The 19,943-nt window shown below is 31.2% G+C and overlaps 4 protein-coding genes across 7 annotated transcripts in view; 2 read left to right on the top strand and 2 right to left on the bottom strand.

Moving 5' to 3' along the window:
* Positions 1–1,472: 1,472 nt before the first annotated feature.
* LOC108758557 (exosome complex component RRP43) lies at positions 1,473–3,200 on the top strand (the record flags this gene model as incomplete). Its single annotated transcript, XM_018503558.1, has 6 exons — positions 1,473–1,511; positions 1,590–1,727; positions 2,258–2,552; positions 2,640–2,760; positions 2,830–2,936; positions 3,067–3,200. Coding segments are annotated over 6 exons (834 nt in total), but the record flags the coding sequence as incomplete, so codon positions are not given.
* Positions 3,201–3,549: 349 nt separating this feature from the next.
* Rnft2 (ring finger protein, transmembrane 2) lies at positions 3,550–17,704 on the bottom strand. 2 transcript variants are annotated; one of them, XM_018503853.1, is made up of 5 exons: positions 17,629–17,704; positions 15,456–15,699; positions 13,946–14,632; positions 13,646–13,861; positions 3,550–4,143 (listed from the first exon to the last, which is right to left on the bottom strand). In XM_018503853.1, the coding sequence occupies exons 2-5, from the start codon at positions 15,690–15,692 to the stop codon at positions 3,646–3,648; spliced, it is 1,638 nt and encodes a 545-aa protein (XP_018359355.1). In that variant the 5' UTR covers positions 15,693–15,699; positions 17,629–17,704; the 3' UTR covers positions 3,550–3,645. The 2 variants fall into 2 exon arrangements, with proteins under 2 accessions (XP_018359355.1, XP_018359354.1); XM_018503852.1 differs by lacking the exon at positions 3,550–4,143 and adding an exon at positions 12,702–13,321.
* LOC108758759 (Mediator complex subunit 25) overlaps positions 6,699–19,943 on the top strand; it is a 37,418-nt gene continuing 24,173 nt past the window's right edge. Inside the window, exons 1-15 of one of the 2 annotated variants that reach the window (XM_018503848.1) lie at positions 6,699–6,860; positions 7,324–7,448; positions 7,694–7,739; positions 7,829–7,953; positions 8,075–8,294; positions 8,398–9,001; positions 9,144–9,430; positions 9,665–9,843; positions 9,914–10,076; positions 10,201–10,389; positions 10,467–10,658; positions 10,745–10,930; positions 11,013–11,072; positions 11,148–11,267; positions 11,388–11,546. In XM_018503848.1, the coding sequence (XP_018359350.1) occupies positions 7,327–7,448; positions 7,694–7,739; positions 7,829–7,953; positions 8,075–8,294; positions 8,398–9,001; positions 9,144–9,430; positions 9,665–9,843; positions 9,914–10,076; positions 10,201–10,389; positions 10,467–10,658; positions 10,745–10,930; positions 11,013–11,072; positions 11,148–11,267; positions 11,388–11,537 (2,643 nt within the window). In that variant the 5' untranslated portion in view covers positions 6,699–6,860; positions 7,324–7,326 and the 3' untranslated portion in view covers positions 11,538–11,546. Of the gene's footprint in view, positions 6,861–7,323; positions 7,449–7,693; positions 7,740–7,828; positions 7,954–8,074; positions 8,295–8,397; positions 9,002–9,143; positions 9,431–9,664; positions 9,844–9,913; positions 10,077–10,200; positions 10,390–10,466; positions 10,659–10,744; positions 10,931–11,012; positions 11,073–11,147; positions 11,268–11,387; positions 11,869–19,943 lie in introns of those variants that run through there. The other variant, XM_018503847.1, reaches the window with a different exon arrangement.
* The window catches only part of LOC108758760 (citrate synthase-like), a 5,665-nt gene continuing 3,756 nt past the window's right edge, over positions 18,035–19,943 (bottom strand). For both annotated transcript variants that reach the window (XM_018503850.1, XM_018503849.1), the window contains exons 8-9: positions 19,360–19,553; positions 18,035–18,115 (exon numbers count right to left, since the gene is read on the bottom strand). In XM_018503850.1, the coding sequence (XP_018359352.1) occupies positions 18,082–18,115; positions 19,360–19,553 (228 nt within the window). In that variant the 3' untranslated portion in view covers positions 18,035–18,081. The remainder of the gene's footprint in view (positions 18,116–19,359; positions 19,554–19,943) is intronic.

Consider the following 19,943-nt stretch of genomic DNA (forward strand, 5'->3'; position numbering starts at 1 on the left):
ACCTTTTGCCGACAAATCGATTGCCTATGTGTATCGTTTAAGCCTCCATCACTTTTGCCGACAGTTTGTTTTTAAACCCGTATTCCCCTATACTGCATTCATAAATATGCAATAATATAGATTTAAATGTATAAACTAATAATATTAAATCGAATTTTACAATAATTGCAAAACTGCTTTCTTTGCTGAACGCAGCAGCTGATGCCTAACCATGTCCTATCGCGTACTGATAAATTAACAGAGGAATTATATCTAATTGCGATTAAATAAATGAGCAATAAATAATAATAATAATTAAAACAGACTCTTAATTTTTAAAATACAAAAAATTAACAAATATCAGGGCTAATGAGAGCCAGTGCGGATAATCAAGTGCAACTAGGTTTTGTAGATTAAAAAAATTTACAAAACTTGCGCTTGATCATCTGCACTGGCTCTCATTTATAGCTTTGTTTGTTGGTTATTTTTGTATTTTAAATCAACAATATAAGAACTCGCAATTTGCGAGCAATTGTTGCCCTCCCGAATATTCAGAGTTTATCTTTATATATCTTTCAAAAAATTAGATTACGGTGTTACATGCCAACCTACTTCGTTCAGATCCTCCAATTATCCAAAAGGGATAATTTTCCCCCACATCAATAAATATATTCTATATTTTTTAAATTATTACAATAGTATTTTATATAATTTATTATTTCAAAATTAAGTATTTTAAGTGACGCAAAACTCTGAACACGATTTTAAAGTAATTACGAGATAATATTCTTCTATTTCTTGACAAAATATATATTGGATCTATTACTTTGACTGGTATAAAATCCAGTTACTACATATGGATAAGTTATAAAAGTTTAGGCTAAAGTCAGTGCATTTAGATAAATTATAGTAATAATAATCGTAAAATGTCTTTTATAATGACATAAATAGCGCTAATAGCGTCTACCCGAACGTATAGGCCTGTTCTGTTTGGCTGAACTTTTGCACCTGTTCATCTTTCTTCCTCTTCTTTCCTCCTGAAGGGAAAAGGAAGAAAGATGAACTGGTACAAAAGTTCAGCCAAAAAGAACAGGCCTCATGCTTCCACCATGCACGAGCGTATTGGAACGCGTGTTGAGCATGTTGAAACGTGCGACGCGGACTAACCTATTGTACACTGTTCTGATCTGAATGCATTCGAGCCAGAAGAAAATAATCTCAAACGTGTTCTATACTGTCGATTATAGAATTGTGTAGAATTAAATATATATATATATATATATATATATATGTATAACTTATTTTTTTAAATAAATTACAGAGTATATGATTAGTGAAAATCTCGTATCCTTTTTCTATAAGTACAAAAAAATAATTTTTTTCTGATAAGAAAATATTTGTAATTAACTTGGAAAATTTGTAGGATTGAACTATAATGTTTATTTCGTTTTGAATGATGCTCTGATATATCCATTTTAATTTTTTTTTTTTTCAGAACGATCCATCCTGTGAAATATTTGCAGGATCATCTGGTAAATATTGTATACATATTGAATAAATTAAGACATAAACATAACAGAATTTTTCTATAAAGTATCCGGCATTTACAGGAACAAAATGTTCGGACAGATGGTAGGAAATTTTTGTCATTTCGATCAGTAAGTGTAAATGTCTCATCAATCGTTCAGGCAGACAGCTCAGCGATATTTAAATTAGGTGACACAACTGCAGTTTGTGGTATTAAAGCTGTAAGTATGGTTACAACATTGTATATGTATGGATGCTTTCCATTTATGTCCATTTCTACTAATATAAATTTTACTAGTATAAATTAATTTTAATCTTTGTTTAATTTATTCTTCCTCTTTTTTTTGAGAAGTTCTACAAATTAGAAGATAAACAGATAATATAAGTTAAACTGAGATTAAAGTTAATTTAAATTGGAAAAAACAAGTATTAGCATCACAAGGTGACACAAATGTCATTCTATTTTTTCTGAGATTCTATGAGTAACAAAGTCGACACGAACATTATTCTGTAACATCTTTCTTGACATATCACAAGTAAAAACAAAAATAGAACATCTACTTGTGTCACCAAATGGAAAGCACTCTGTATTTTTATATCTCTTCAAATATATATATGAGATATATAAAGTTTGATGTTTTTTAAATAATTTATATAGTATTTTATAACAAACTATCTATTTTTCTTTATTTATTTTAACTGAAAGTTGCTTTATTTCACTGATAATATGATTTACATTGTGCTATTTTAGGAATTGGCGGCACCGAAAGCAGACACTCCGGATCACGGTTACATAGTACCAAATGTGGAATTATCTCCTCTCTGTTCTTCAAAGTTTCGTCCAGGCCCACCGAGCGAACAGGCACAGGTGCTCTCTAAATCGATAGATATTATTTTGAGTAACTCAGCAGCACTTGACTTAAAAGATCTTTGCATCTGTAAAAGTAAATTAGTATGGGTATTATACTGTGATATCCTATGTCTGAATTACAATGGTTCAGTTATAGATGCTTGTACTGGAGCATTGATGGCAGCTCTTAAAACGTGTACGTCACATGTGTACATACTGTTATAATATATAATGTCTGTGTTCAGTTATTTTTCTGTATTTCATAAAAGAATTTATCTTGCAGTGACCTTACCTGAGGTGAATTACACTAAAGAGACAGCACTAACTATCGTAAATCCAAAAAATAGAAAGAAGTTTACTGTAAGAACATTACCAATTTCTACATCATTCGCAGTATTTGAAAAGTCAGTTTTGGTTCAGTATAATAGATATTCACGTGTAGTTCATCTTTGATTAATCTCTTTACGTTGCAGACAATTATTAGTAGCTGATCCAACAGATGATGAGGAAGATTTGTCATCAGGAAAATTTTCTATTGTGATGGACGATAAGGAAAAAATGTGTTACGTACATAAACCTGGTGTGTATTGTATATTAAAATACAGTGTAAAATACTGTAGATTATTTATATTTTAATGGCTTTGCATAATTTAATAGATTTAATGGTTCTTGAATTATACATCAAAATAATGATAATAAATTTAATATAGGTGGAATTCCAATCTCTCAGAATTTACTTTCCAAAGGATTGGAAATGGCGAAAACAAGAGCAAAGTTAGTCAGATCGGTAATCAACGCCGCTATTTCAACACTGAATGTAAAAGATGAGGAAATAAATACTTGAATATATTTCTTTAAACAAAATATTGTTTTATATTATATATTATATATTTATATTATATTATATATATCATATTTTCATACATATATTTGATATATAATAAAATTGATATAATTATTTTATGAGTATATATATATTTTTTTTCTTAGTTACATTTTTATTATAAATTTTTAAAATTGGACTGTGTAGGATTTGAAAAGAATAAATTAAATGTTAACATACGTAGAATGTAGTTAATGCTATTTATTTTTACACACTCGTGGCACATTAAACATCTAAATAAATAAAAGTTTATAAAAATATCATTGACAAGTATACTAAAAGATAATTATATTAAGATATCAGTCTTCCGTTTAGAATATATAAATACAATACACATTATTAGTTAAAAAATACGTTATGTTTCTGCATTAACTCGACATAGATGTGAATTTAACTTAGTACAAAGTTAACATGACATCTTCTTAAAGAGTTTTATAAATTCTTCTAATGATATTTCTCCATCGCCATCTTCATCTACCTGGTTGATCATATCAAATATTTCTTCATCAGTCAACTCTTCTTCCAATTCCATTGCAACTCGTTTTATATTTTTGAATGATATTTTCCCTGTTTTATCATCATCAAAAAGTCGGAATGCTCTTATTATTTCGCTTTGGCTTTCTTCTACATCTGTCATTTTAATTAACATTATTTTCATGAATTCTTCATAAGATAATGAGTTAGGACATTCTGGTGTGACATCAGCTACGAGTGTCTGTAATTCTTTCACTGTCGGTTCATATCCTAACGCTCTAAGAACAACTTTAAGGTCCTTGATACCAATTTTTCCGGTGCCATCCGGATCGAATAGATCAAATGCTTCCTTTATGTCAGATTTCTGTTTTTCAGTTAATTCAAATTTTATAACATTTTTCTTATGAGCTTGTTTCTTCGATGTGGACGCCTATGGAAAATAAAAATAGAATTATGTCTAATTTCTTCACCTCTAGATAACTTTATCCAAGAGATATCTCCTGGATAAGGTTATCCGCAACTTATCTGGAAGTGAAGAAATTGGGCATTAATCAAATAACTCAGTAGACATTATAATTGCATTTCCAAAGCAATTGAGACTCATAGTTTATATAATTGGAAGATGAATTTAAAATTCACACCCATCCAAATACATATTAGGCACCAAGTCCCAAACTCGACTGTATCTTTAATACTGTTTTACTTATTTCATTTGTGTCAATAGCAATGTAGATGAACCTTTTAATCTCAGTTAACTTATTACTTCCCACAGGATATGAACCAACAGTATTACATCATAATTATAATTTACTACTCAATAATATAAATGATATAATACATATGTTGTACAATGTACATAATAATTATTTATAACATAGATGGAATGTTACTGTTTATGTTCTCCAGGTTGTTTCTTCTAGTTCTAAGAACTAGAAAAAAAATAAGTAAATAAACTAAGATTAAAATTATCTACATTGATAGAAACAAGTCTTATCTATGTAGTGGTCTCTAATTCAATTCATTATTGAAAAATTGTTGAAAGACTTTATTATTGAAGAGTTGAAAACTTTAGCCTCAAAATGAACGAGCATACATGTAAAATGATTCAATTGTACAGTTTCTCAAAGTACCAAAATAAAAATAATTTTAATATTTTAGCAAGCTAGACAAAAATTTCAATTTAAAATAATTTTAAGAATAGAATTAAAAAGATTGCATAAAAGTTTGTTAAATCAAAATCAAACTAAAATTACCATGTTCAGTCAGCAACTTATTCTTCGCAAACGTTACAAATGAATATATCTTCTATTCACAATTCGGACACTCCGAATTGTTTCTAATGCTAATATCGTCGCGAGACTGCCATCCTCAACGAACTTATGCCTCGTACCTGTAAATATTACTTTCATTAGTCATTAGGGAAGGAACTTAGTTTGATCGATATACAACATAGTTGTTACAGGTATTTCGAAACTGACAGCGCCGATTTACGCAACAATGAAAAACCTTTCATAACAGCTGAGCAAGTAGCAGCGGGTAGACGCGTATGAACAGAATGATTCGAGCAAAAGCATAAAATTGCACAAGATTAAATATACATGATGTGTACCTTCCAGCAAGCGACACAGTACAACACCAGTGATCATCTCATCTTTGTTTAACATTGGCAAACAACAAGGATATAATGATCAAGTGCGTCACACGGTGTATATCATGTTGGAAGGCACACTGTAATTATCCAGAAGAACTGCCTCTATTCAAATTTCGATAAAATTACGCTCATTCAACGCGTTTTTACATAAAATGAAAGAATCTGGCAGAAAAAAGTGCGAAATTATACCCTACCAGAGAGAAACCTGAGAATGGACATCTCGACCTTTTTTGTGTAAACCTCGTAGGATAACGTCCACGTTTTTGTGGTTCTTTTCCATACTATATGTTTATTATTAGACAAAGACGAATAATTACATAATTTATACATATAATATAATTATATTATATGAATTATGTATATTTTTCATCGGTATTAATTTGTTTGACTTATTATTTATTATTATTAATTTGCTTTTTTCTGCTTTTATTTCTTATGGCTTTTTTATTTGCTTTAGTTTCCAAAAAATTTGTTTATTTTTCAAAGCTCGAATTAAATAAATCGAGCTATTTCCGGAACATTAATTATAAGAGTAGAAAAATAATTCGTAGATGATGTAAAAATATCAACGCGGAATATTTAATTTCTCGTTGAGTAAATATTTAATCCGGCCTCGATCGTTTATTCATAATTGTTGAACATTCTCTGCGGCATTGAAATTTCTCGAATCGCGATGGAATATCGATATAGGTCTGCGCGTTATCACACTTACGGAATGCAGTATTACAGAAATTCGCTAGCGGATTTTCAGGCAATTAATTATCGACATTGATACAAAGGGAAAATGGAAAAAATTGGACCGCGAGCGTGAGTTTAAGTAAATATTGAAAATGTATAGGCAGAATTTCAGAAAATAGTAATAAATCATTTTGAAAGGAAAATTTAATAGGCTTTATTAAGATGTTACTGTTATGCAAAATTTAATTCAAGTATATAGATACTATAATTTTCTAAAAATTAAAGAAAAGTGAGCAAATCGCAAAGTAATAAATTGTATAACTCATAATATAAGATACTTCGAGAAATCGATAATAAAGCGCAAAGTATATCATTATTGTAATTAAAAAACTTTATTTAATGTTTCTAAAATACAAACAAACACAGCCAATGTGCGCACAAAATGAGCATGCGATACATTGTATACAGGACTCGTCTTCAGTTGAAATTAAGCATCGCAGAAATAGGTACTCGATGTTCATTCCGCTTATCCTTTTGATGAAAAGCCGGTTGTGGAAGTAAAATTTATCCCCATCACCAATTTTTCACCAATCAGCGTTCGGTTTCAAAGTCCGTTTACTCCATTTTACTCCACCGTCTCCACTCTCCTGTCCACCATGGTCCGACGAGACGAGTAGTCTGATACGAGCTTTATGTTTAGTTGTGTCGTAAGCGTAGAAAGAAAATAAAGTTTGTTTATATGATTTATACGCATATTTGTACAAACGCGCTGGCAAACAAGCGTATTTTTTACCTAAACTGGTAAATTTTAATTAAACGTAAGTTTGTAAAGAGAGAAAGATTCTTTCAACATAATTTTAAAGGAGGTTGTCTAGGTTGGGTTAGCTTGTGAAACTTCAATATGTAATTAATCTTATCTTTATTAAGTTTATCTTATTGAAATATTCTATACACAAAATCAAGTATCTTAATTTTTATTTTTATCATAGTTATATAATATAAATAACACAGTTAAATAAAATAATTTTGAAAAAATTTTGCGATTTTATATATACGGTGTTCCGAATTTAAATAGTCTAACTTTGGGGGCGTATAAGGGATCGATAAACTAAGAAAAACAATCTTATCTCTAAAATTCTTTAAAGATATGATATCTAACGAATTTTAGAGATATACTTGTTTTTATTTTATTTTGGAGAAAATTGGTCACTTGCATTCGGGACACTGTGTGCATTTTATTAAATAGCATTTAAGTAATTAAGCAAAATTCTTGTGTATTAGAACATGGTGACAGGACCAACTGAACATGGAATACAAGCTGATGTTATATTCGTCATTGAAGGAACAGCCGTTAACGGCGCATACCTTAATGACCTTAAAACAAATTATGTTATTCCAACATTGGAGTAAGTTTTAATATGTAATATTCATTTATATAAATTCACTTCATAAATCAATTATATGTATAATATAAAAATAATCCTATCTTTGATCATATTTGTAAACATCAACTTTATTATAAGCATTAACTGCATCATACTAACTTTCTGTATTATATATAGAATAAGGATCTGTTTCTCTCTCTCTCTCTCTCTCTCTCTCTCTCTCTCTCTCTCTCTCTCTCTTTTTTTGTGTTTTTTCTGTATTATAGATATTTTAGTCAAGGTGGCATAGAAGATAGGGAATATGTTGCTGAGGTATGATATAATATACAGTTATATTTCTTAATGTATGTAAATTAATTAAGTTACAATTTATTTTATTGCAATTGGAATTTGTATAACAGAATAGCACGACATTATATGGAATAGTCGTTTATCATGCTGCTGATTGCTTACCATCTCCGTGCACTGAGACTCTAGGACCTTATTCAAATCCTCACAAGCTACTGATGGTTCTAGACAAGCTTGAGTACAGAATATCTAATAATATTTTTCATAAATAAACCTTTTATAATTAACACTGCTATTTTAAAAATTGGATATCCTTTTTATTAATTAATTTATTTTATCAATAATAATGTTTCATCTAGAATGGTTGGTGGAAAGGGAGAATCTTTTGCAAACATAGGTGAAGGTCTTGCAACAGGATTACTATGTTTTGAAGACTTGCAGCTGAGACGGGAGCCAAATACAGCTTCACAAAAACATTGTATTTTAATTTGTAATTCGCCTCCGTATCAAACCATGATTCAAGAAACTTACAAATTCGCTGGTCATACCATTGAACAATTAGCTACTATTTATCAAGAGGTGAGTGACAAATTGTAAATGCGTAATAAGGAGGTGATCATCATGTATGTGCGTATATGCAATATATATATATATACATACATATATATATGTAATTTTTCAGAGGAATATTAATATTTCTATATTATCACCAAGAAAAATTCCGGCATTGTATAAATTATTTGAAAAAGCTGGCGGTGATTTACAGTCCTCGCAAACAAAGAATTATGCCAAGGATCCACGGCATTTAGTACTTTTGCGAAATTACAATTTAAAAGAACGACCAGTCAGTCCTCAAATGGGCGGTAATGTTCACAATACCGCGGCTACCGCTGCACAAATACCCTTAAGTCCACTGCAGAGTAACGACAGTCCTAACACTAATCAAGTGCAGCAGAATATCGCACCGCCGAATCAGCAGCAGGGTCCTCCTTTCAGAAACCAAGCCCCTCCTCAGAATATCACCTCTGTGCATCAAACTGTTACGCCGTCTATGGCGGCACCAATGAATACCGCCCGACCGCCTTACAATCCTCAGATAGCCGCACCACCAAATTATCATCCACCGGGAGTAAACATAGCCACGAGGCCCAGATGGATGCGACCATTCATAGCACCGGGTGCAACTGCGCCTGCAAATACACAAGGCAGTGCGCTAATAGCACAATTAACACAACCGCCTTCATCATTAGGACTCAATGTAGCTGCGTTTAATCAACGATTAGATGGTAAAAGCATTGACATATTTATTTAATCTTACTTGGATCTTACCTTTTGTTCTTTATGCTGTGTTTAGACATACAAAACTTTGTAGCTTACATTTTATTTATAGATAACTTACGTTTTAAATAATTTACATTTATTTTACAGTGGCTGGCAATAATGTTATGGCAGCTAATCAGCAACAGCAGCAGCAGCAACTCACACAGCAACAGCAACAACTGCGCTTGACGATGCAGTTGCAGCAGCAAAATGTTCAACAGGCTACCATGTCTATGGCCGCTCAACCGACTCATAATCAACCAGGATCGCAGCTTACTGCTTCTTGTATTAGCCAGTCTGTACCTACTCAAGTCTCACAAACTGTTACAGCTTCACAGCAAGCACCGGTCTCAGTATCTTCTATTACGCAACAGATTACTCACTCTCAAGCACAAGTAATCAAATTACATTATTATATTTATATAAACTTTATATATAAACAAAAGGATAAAGGATTAAAACGTTGCAATAGAGTGGTATATAGAATAAAGTAAAAATTAGAATGAGATAAAAATATATAATTTATAGTTTATTAAACATTGTAAATCGGGGGAAAAGCTATCTTGAGTCACAAAGGATTGTGAAAAATAAATAATAAAATAAATAATATTGATTCTATAATTTTTCAGGGCAATGTATCTACTGGTACTGTACAAAATCAACAACTTGTGCCACGCGAGCGCCAGAACATCTGGCAAGGTATCGTAGAATGGATCGAAAAGGCCAAAAATCCAACAGATGCGCAAAAGCAAACGAGACATGTCCCGTGTCAAGTTTCCGCTAATGCGAAAGACGGAGATCCGGAATTGTAAATGATCATTTTTCACTGTTAACATAGCCTTTTCGTATTTTTATTTTACACGATATTTGCTTTTCAGGAAAGCGGATACATGGCCACCTAAATTGATAATGCAATTGATGCCGAAACAATTGATAGGAAGTATTGGTGGTACTTATCTGAAGAATTCTAAATCTGTTGTATTTCACCCGACGCCATGTGAAGCATTAGAATCCTTAACAAAAATGATGACAGCTGGATTTGTAAGTGTATTTATTATCTTATGCATTATACACGTGTTTTTTATTTTGTCTGAACGAATAAATGTTATGAATAATGTATCTGTGACAATGTTTATAATAATACTCAAAATTTAATATATTTCAGGCAGGTTGTGTTCACTTTACTTCTGCGTCATCAAGTCCAGCTTGTGAAATAAAAGTACTTATACTTTTGTATACTACAGACAAAAAAACGTATTTAGGTTTTATTCCAAACGACCAAACAGCTTTTGTAGATCGTCTTCGCAAGGTTATTCAACAGCAGAAAACATCTCAAAACGCTTCTGTAAGACAGGTAAGTAATAAGATTTACTTATACGCGAAATTGATAAAAAGAAAATAATCAGAGAGTAACTCTTATAACTTTGTTAGGCTAATCCTGGACCAGGTAATACGATTCCCGCACCCATGCCTACTACCGGTACACAGGGGGGTATTCTTATGTCCCAAACAAATACGATGGCAATGGGAGGTGGTCAAATAACACAGAATATCGTGTCCACCGTTCCTCCACAAACTTTAACTTCGACTAGTGGTCCCCAAATGACTCAAATGAATATGCAGGTAATACAATGTGCTAGCATTTCTATGGAATAGAATAATAATTATATATTAGATACATTTAGAAAATGTTACACATACGTTTACAGAATAGCGGAATTAGTGGCCCACAAGCAAATACTGGTGCCGGAGGTATGATCGGCCAACAAAGACCTCCTTATGATGATATAGAAATCGCCAGGCATCAAAATTTGCTAAAGATTCAACATCTAAGGCAAACGTTAGAGGCTGCCCAACAGCAAGAGGCACAGTATAAGTCTCAATTGGAAGTAAATGTAAATATATATATTTTTGTATTTAATAGAAATAACATTTAAAAGTTAAAAAATTTTTATAATTTCGATATTGTTTGTCCAGATTCAACAAAACCTAGAAGTGGCACAACAACAAGAGATGCAGTATAAGCAACAACTTGAGGTAAATGAGTTTTAATTTATCAATAAATATATTTTTAGTATTGTGAGGTAAACAATTATTTTCACACATGTACAGGCGCAACAAGCACAGAGAGGCCTCAATCCGGCCGCAATGGCTAATCAACAGGCGAATTCTCAACGTTTGATGCGTCCAGTCTCCACTAACAATCTTGGTCTCAGACATTTATTACAACAGGTAAGAACTTACGATAACTTAAAAAAACTGAGCTGTATTTGTATTAATGTTTATAGATATGACAAAAATAAAGATATGTAAAACAAACATTTACAATACAAATTGCAATTAATGTTACAGCCACAACCTCAATATAGCGTTCGGCAAGTATTCGGAGTACAACAGCAAATGGTAGGTCCGAGAGGGCAAATAGCAACGAGACCAATGGCTCCCGGTAATGCACAAAATCAGCAGTTTGAAGATGTGTCGAATTATGATTTTCTTGGTTAAGCATTACCAGTAAGTTTTCTTCTTTTTTTTTTATTTTTTTTAATTTTACTATATCATATAGTATATTAGTATACATGCACACTCGCCATGTGTGCGCTTGCACGTATCCATGCACAAATAAAAGGAAATATAGGAGAGCATAATATAATTTTAAAATTTTGTATATTTATGAGAATAAATAATACTTGTACATAGGAAGAAATACATGCCCAAAATACGTATATATAAAGTTATAAATCAAGGTGTCCGTTTTTCAACTATTTGTTGAAAATTTTCTGGATATTTTTGGCAACATTAATATTAGATGCGCTTTCTCCTTTTGTTGTTACGTGTAACCAGAAACGCTTTTTAACTTTTAAAGCTTAAGTCAATCTTTATTAACAACAAACTCCAGATTAATGGAATATTCTTCGCTTTCTTTCAATTCGTTACAAATTTTTTTAATCTTCTTTGGTTACATTGTTAATAGGATCTACTTACTGTTGTCATTTATTCGAATGTCGAGTGGTTTACATTTTCTTAATTATTAGGTGGTCAAGGACCAGTTTCTCTTTAATGTAATTATTCACATTTATTTGGAATGATTTAATTTGGAAATTTAAATTATAAGCAATTCTTTTCCATTCATTTTTGCTTATGATCGGTTGTTTGATTTAACTTCTGCAAAATACAATAGCTTCTCCCTATTTTCGAATCAATCCAAGATTTGATTCTAGAGAAATTAAGTTTCTCTTTAATGTAATTATTCACATTTATTTGGAATGATTTAATTTGGAAATTTAAATTATACAACAAAGAAATTGCTAATTACAATTTTATGAGCAATGTTTAGTAACACCTTGAAAAATTCTGGAAAAATTCTAAATAGTTTTACGAATAACGATATAAATAGCAAGTTACACGCTTTGAAGTCGCAATTTTTAACAAGTAATAACATTATATTTAATATTATATTTTATATAATATATTTTATTATGTAGTAATAATAAAATAAAATATACACATATATATACATATACATTATATATTATTAATATAATATATATATATTTATATATATATTATATTTATTTAAAAAATGAGTTTATTAAAGAACGACTAAGTAAATCTAAATTTCAATTTATTTGATTTAGTTAATCTATTTAAATGCTTATATTACCCGTAAAAGATTTTTGTAAAAAAAAAAATAAATTTTCTCAGTTCTTGGCCTTTCCTATCACGGTTTCCTCCACATTAACGCTAAAATTCCTAAATATAATCATTTATGTACATCATATTTTACATGTCCAAACGTGTACAATGTTTCAATCTAGGCATCTTATCAATGCATTTAGTTTTACTAAAAAATAGTATATTATTTATTATTTCAATATTATTATAGTTTCGTCTCATAAAATAATTCAGAAGATATAAAAGTTTGAGGATTATTCGATTACGATAAATAATGGAAAACACGGTTGCTGTTAACAGAACCTCTTATTTTTTTTTTACCTAATAATAAAAAACTGTACAAAAAATTATTATCTCTAAAGAGATGATAATTGACGGAATCAATACAATTGAATGAAGTGTGTTGTATGACCATCCCGATAAATCGGATCATCCGTGATGGACGCGCGACACAGAGGACACGATCGTTCTCTGTCGAGCCATGTCGAGACGCATGTCTCACAAAAAATATGCTTACAATGAAGTCTAACCGGTGTAGTATATTCTTCATGACAAATGGCACATATACCGCCGGAGGCAATTAGCTGTTCCTTCGACGGAGATACTCCAAGACTCTATATAAAGAAAGGCATTATTACACAATATGATTATGTCATAGTATGACAATTTTAACTCTCAATTTGCAATCATATTTTTACTCCCTCCGTTTGCAATCTGGGTATTTTATATCCAGCCCAAGTTCTTTTTCCAGATTTTTAAAAAATATGGAAAAATTTAACGTCTCTATTACATTATCAAATTGTCTTCTCAATTATTTTAAGAGGAATCAAACTTCGTCCTCCTTTATTTCAGAGAAATTTGAGAGTGACATTTCGCTTGTGCAAAAAGACCCAAATTGCAGACGGAGGGATATATTCGTATATAAAGATTGTACGTACTACATTTTGGAACAGTTTCCATACAGCGGTGCGAAACAATTTTAGACGCGACAAGAGATCATTACCCTTGCTCATTGTATACATTATTGAGAAGAAAATTCCCACGATTTTCTCTTGACCTTGATACGTTTCAAGCAGATAGTATAACCACGGTTGAACAGGTGCGACGCATCGATAAAGTTGTGACGTCGCTTCCACCATAAGATAATATTTTCCCTGAAATTTTATTCATTTCTATCTTATATATCGTTTATGTTATATAATATCCAACACAAATTGAGATAACGAATGAATATTTACCCGATTCTGGAATGCTAATAATCGTACCGGTAGACAAGTCAAAAGAACTTTGCAAATGATGGTGATGAGTTTAAGGAAGAAGTCCATCACCGTGACGTAACAAAGTAATTCCCAGATCGTGAGTGGTTCGGCATAGGGAACGAGAGTGTACAAATTAAACGTATATACGACGAACACAATGCACGCAGTGATGTAGCATAGAATCAGCATGAGCAACGACCAACTCCGGTTGTGCTGTTTAGCGATTTCACGTTTGAGGCCATTATTGGCGTGAAAGAACGTAATAAGCAGTACAACAAACGTGACTATTCCGGCTCGATGATCATAGAGACCCTTGGCGAGAAGAATGGTGACGAAAGGAACGTATTGTTGAAGCTGTTTCAGCATTGCCCGAGCTTCCGGACCTATCTGGACGTTGCCATTGATGGTATTTTCTGAGGCATTATTATTATGATTTTCGACTACTTCATTCGCGGTTTCATGCGTGTTATTTGAAAAATTGTTTGGCATTGTTGATGCTATGTGATGATGGTGATGATGATGGTTGTGCACAGATTCATCGTGAGAATTCGTATCATTTACAGGATCCTCTAAATTGATTACGTAGCTGTCGTTTGGTAACGCAGCTGGATGGACTTGATTCCGGAGTCCATGAATGGCTAGGAGCGACGTCAACGATAAGTTAGGCTGTTATGACAAAAAGAAAATAATTAACTAAATATGTTCCTTCGAAACCTGCGTCGGCAATTGGGATCTTTAAACACACTATCAATATTTTGATTGTGAATTTTAGCAGATAAACAAACATAAACTAAGAAATGGACTCTCAAAATTAAAAACAAAGGAGAATCAAACAATGAGTAATGAGAGTATAGCATGATTAATAGTACACAAAAAGGTCATATAAAAACATTTCTTTTATACGTGCGAGATATAATGCTGAAAGCATATTTTATAATACGTTCTTAATCTTATTATATACGTAAATTTAAATTAGTGCTGATTAAATGTGATCCTAAGCTTCAAGACGTATTTTTGGTCTATTTTCAGATTTATGCCACGTTCAAATTTGGCAATTTGTTAGTGACTCAATCTTAACACATTGAGAATGAACATAGTAAAAAAGATTTGTATCGAATTGCTGAGGATGATTCCACATAGAGTCGAAACGTTCAATTAATTGTAAAGCGATCATACTTTCACAATAAATATGTATTAAAACAGTCTTTTTGTGATTTCTTTGCGCACTATTAACTGCACTATACTCTCATTAGCTTTGTTTGATTCTCTTTAGCAAATAAATTTTAATCTATAAAAAATAAATCTACAAAATACAATCAGACTATTTATGATGATAAAACTCGTCAAAGCTTCAAGAAGTATATCAGATTATTTTTTCAGATTTTTATACATATAATCCGGAACAATAAAAAATTTGCTGTATTTCTCAAAGACCCCTATTGCGAAGGATTAATATTGACAATGCGATGACAATCCTGATGTTACATACCGCTGCCTGTATAAGAGGACGAATAGTGGAGGAGATGTTACCCGCAAATATTCTTGAACGTTCTGCTGTTCTGACACCAAAGTTAAATGCCGTTTCAGAGCTTATACTTGCCAATGTGTACCTAGTACTACTTGGCGAGTCCTGAACTTGTCTATTTTCATTTGACGTCGATATAAGTGGCATCCTTGGGTCACAATGTCCACTTGTCGTCTCTTCTGTCGGTCTATTCTCAGCCATGTTTTATCTAAACATTTTTATATTTAAATATTTTTATCAATTTGTGAATATATGATATCAACATTCAATGATCTGTTAAGTCCCCTTATTACGTCATTATACATATAACGTGCTATGTTTTCGTAAGATGCTTTTAATATCAATGTAAACAAAGCAATATAGAATGTTGCGTAATATAATGTACATTATTAAGTAACTTAGAACAGCATATGTATTAGTAAATATTTGATTTAGGATACTACTTGATTTTTTGTTTAAGACACTGCTTAGTTTTTGATGAAATTGTGTTTGTTCAATGCTTCTTTGCGTAAGAACAAAGGCTTGAAAAGTCAAAATAGTCATTCGACACTATAAAATCGTTAATTAACTATTAAAATTGACGTATTTGAGAATGTTTGAGAAGGTTAAGAAATCTGTTGTACCGACGAAATATGTACGAACACGTGACAAAAAGTAACACGCAAAATACGAAATCTTGCATATAATTATAATATATTTATAGCGTTTTCGGCCCGGCCAGGTTTGCACTAACTTGGGTTGGATTAATGGCGTTTTGTGCTCTCCTATTGGTAGAGCGGGTGAAATCAACCAATAGGAAAGATTAATCCAACCCAGGTTGGTGCAAACCCGATCGGGCCGAAAACGCTATTAGTAATAATTTATGATCTCACTGTGCGGAAAAAGCAGAAGATGATATATGAAGCTCTGCGAAAAGTTAAAAATTCATTTTAGAGTTGCACAACCGATTACATTTAAAGGAGATTCTATATTTCTCGATCTTCTAAAGAAAAGTATTTATAAATATATTCTTTTTAGCTGAATTTCTTGCAGTTAGAAAAACAGACTTATTATCTTTTTTTAAAACGGAGTGAAAGTTATAAAAATAAGCAAATTTACTGGGTGTTGACCAATAAAGTTACAAATATTTTGTAAATTTGCTCACTTATGTAATTATTACCTCGTTTCAAGAATCATAATAAACTCCCAGATTTCTTTCCTCGCTTTTGGCGAACAGCAAAATTATTATTATTTTATCGTATTTGTATTTAAATTGTGGATTTCTATCCTTTCTAGATAAATATGACTCTATAATGCCCGTTTCTATCAATGTAGATTAACATTTTTTAATTTAGATTTAATTAATTACTTTTCATCTATTTCTAATTCCAGAATTAAAAAAAGATGAGTTAATTGAATCGAGATTGAAATTAAATTATACGAGTAGAAACAGGCACAAGTCTTCTTTCAAAACTCATAACTAGCTTTATTTTTTCGTTATTTTTTTTACAGAATTTCTTATTCAATATGTTAGCAATATTCTATAGATTATGCATTGTTGATTGAGGATTGCTCTATTTCACAGATTTTATACTGAATTTTATACTAAATTTCATTTTATTTCTTCACGAGATCTTACGGACTTTCCCCAAGCAAAACAAGTCACGATAACGTGAAATGATATCAAAATGAATCGGGAATGATTGAAAAATGACTTTTAACGATCATTTTGGAGTTATTATGACATCATTTTGATATCATAATAAATTGTTGTTCTGCTTGGGTTGTACTAGATTTCATATTTCGTGCGTTATTCTTATGATACCCGTGTCGGTATGACAGATTTTCTAACCTTCAGACATGTCTGATATCACCATTGTCAGCTGGATGTCATCTTTAATTATCGTTATCGCGATTTTTAACATTCAATCCTCTATTTTTACGCCAAAAGTTGTCGAGTTCGGTTTCATCAAAATCGGTCAAATCTTGAACTAAACATTTATTCGCTTTTATATCACACATGTCTCTCGTATATCTCCAACAAAATACAAATAAATATCGTAACATACGTGTAAAAAGAAAAATCATAAAGAAAATATACGAAGACTCTTTTGTTTTTAATGGTTTCCGAGATAAACATATAATTCTATAGATATACCTTGCGAAAGATTGTAATCACGCAGATCTCGCTACGATCGTCGAGAGATTCTCATTTCTTCAGCTGTACAGTGCCCAGACTGCCCAGTTTGCGAAAACGACGCGGAATTCTGGTTTGCGCGACTCGGATTTCTTTGGAGCGTTCACGTCGGCGACCTTTCGTCAGTTCTGTCTGTCATAATTTCGAAGTGCGAGTACACGTCGTATCACGCCATTCTACACGCGATTATCTGTACGACGTCGATTGGACCTTGCTCGAGCACGCGTATTGAAAACGATCCACGCGTTTGAATGTAGGTATTCGACCTGACGTATCTCGTGATAACGTCCCCTTCCATGTCCTTTTGAGACGAGTTCTTCCTTCTTTGGATTAACGACGGTACTCGAGCGTGCCCCTAAAGTCCCGTCTTGTCGAAAGGAAGTCGGGGAGTAGCCCCATTAGATACCGTTTCTGTTATTTTCCCATATATTTTTTATTTGCATCGGCACTGAAACGAGAAACCTGCATTACCATCGCATTTACGCGCGTTATTACGGAAGTACTGAGATTGACATATAGATGTTGGCACGTGTCTCTAAAATGCTTTGGCGACTTTGTGGCAGCAACATAATTTTCATTTTTTAAATTTCGCAGTAATTGATAATAAAAAAAATGCAATTTTCTCTCTCTATCCAAGTCATCTGTTTTGAAGGTAAATATTATGCATTTACATATATTTATATAATTCCAGGTAGAACAGAGAATCATAATTAAGTCATATAATACCCAGTAAAAAATTTTTCATGCATAAATATGTATAAATATGCATAAACATCGTAACACGCATAAATATTTATATATTTGTATAATTATATATGAAATATGTCCATACATGTTCATACATCCTTCTTTCTTTTGTAAAATTACTTTTTAGTGTAATAGAAATAATAATAGTAATGTGAAAACACAAAAAATAATTAAAGGGATAATTTTTGCATTGTTTCAGAAAAAAAATAAGTTTGGAAAAATGTAAAAAAAATTGCTCATACATAATTATGCACAATTTTATATATAATTATACATAAATAATTTTTTTTACTTTTCTTTAAATTTGATTTTTTCTAAAACAAATAGTGCAAAAATTACCTTTTTAATTATTTTTAATGTTTTCACATTACTATTATTATTTCTGTTACACTAAAAAGTAATTTTATAAAAGAAAGAACGATGTATGAACACATGTATGGACATATTTCATATATAATTATATATGTTTATAAATATTTATGAGTGTTTACGTATGTTTATACATATTTATACATGACAAATTTTTTATCGGAATATCATAGATTATTATAACGTTACCTGATACTAAAAATAAACTTATATCCAAGGAACAGACCAAGTCAAAGGAAAGTCAAAATGATTTTATTTTGACATCATGAAAATCAATTATGATTTTTTGTTGACTATTGTGTGCTTCTTAAGTAAATGTGACAAATACAGATCACGATGATGTAATTAGGATATTATTATGACTTTTGTATTCCACTATTATGTATAATTCCCCAAATGAGAGACATTTTTAAAACAATTTATTTCAAGCATACGCGATAGCGGAAAATAGTTGACGAATAATTGATGATCAATACATTAATTAAAGTTAAACTTTGAGAAATAAAGATCACTGAGCTGTCGAAGATCGATTTACTTTGACAAGTGAGCCTTTATACGCGTTTTGCTTTTATTTACTTTCGTGTCCTACGTTTTCGCTTCTTTATGCCGTTATCGTGAACCGATTCTATATAGCTGTAAGTGCAACTTGATATCGGGTGCTCGATAGGCGCGTTCACAATCTTCGTCCAGATAATCGAGGCGATCGCTCCCAGAGTCCGTGCCATATAAAGTATTATCTGATTAAATCTCATGTCTTCTAACCCATAATACTAGGTAGAGAAATCATCAAAACAATAATTAAGGTATTAGAAATTATCAAAATATATGGTTTACATCTTTTACCTTTTTTTCTTTAAAAAAGTCTATATTATACTATAAATTTAAAATTTCTAAATAATCTTACTTTGTGTGTGTGCAGTAGAGTTTACAAATAATGTTAAAAATTTATAGATAATTCAGGTATGATTACATTGTTTTACAAATAGTGTTAAAAATTTATAGATAATTCAGATATAACAGACAATTTATAAATTATATGAAATTTTATATATATATTATTCTAAAATTTCAAATAATGTTGTAAAGGACATATAAAAATCAAATAAAACGTTAAAAATATATATGTCACAGAATTAAATAAAATAAAAATTTAATTGAAC

The sequence above is a fragment of the Trachymyrmex cornetzi genome, unplaced genomic scaffold (genome assembly GCF_001594075.2).
Source record: "Trachymyrmex cornetzi isolate Tcor2-1 unplaced genomic scaffold, Tcor1.1 scaffold16, whole genome shotgun sequence".
Classification (NCBI taxonomy): domain Eukaryota; kingdom Metazoa; phylum Arthropoda; class Insecta; order Hymenoptera; family Formicidae; genus Trachymyrmex; species Trachymyrmex cornetzi.

Excerpts from the sequence above, each read along its gene's own strand:
- Rnft2 (XM_018503853.1), bottom strand. The coding sequence starts at position 15,692 with ATGGCTGAGAATAGACCGACAGAAGAGACGACAAGTGGACATTGTGAC. Across the intron at positions 14,633-15,455 it reads GTCCTCTTATACAGGCAGCG|CCTAACTTATCGTTGACGTC; the intron begins GTATGTAACATC and ends TTGTCATAACAG. Across the intron at positions 13,862-13,945 it reads TATTAGCATTCCAGAATCGG|GGAAAATATTATCTTATGGT; the intron begins GTAAATATTCAT and ends ATAAAATTTCAG.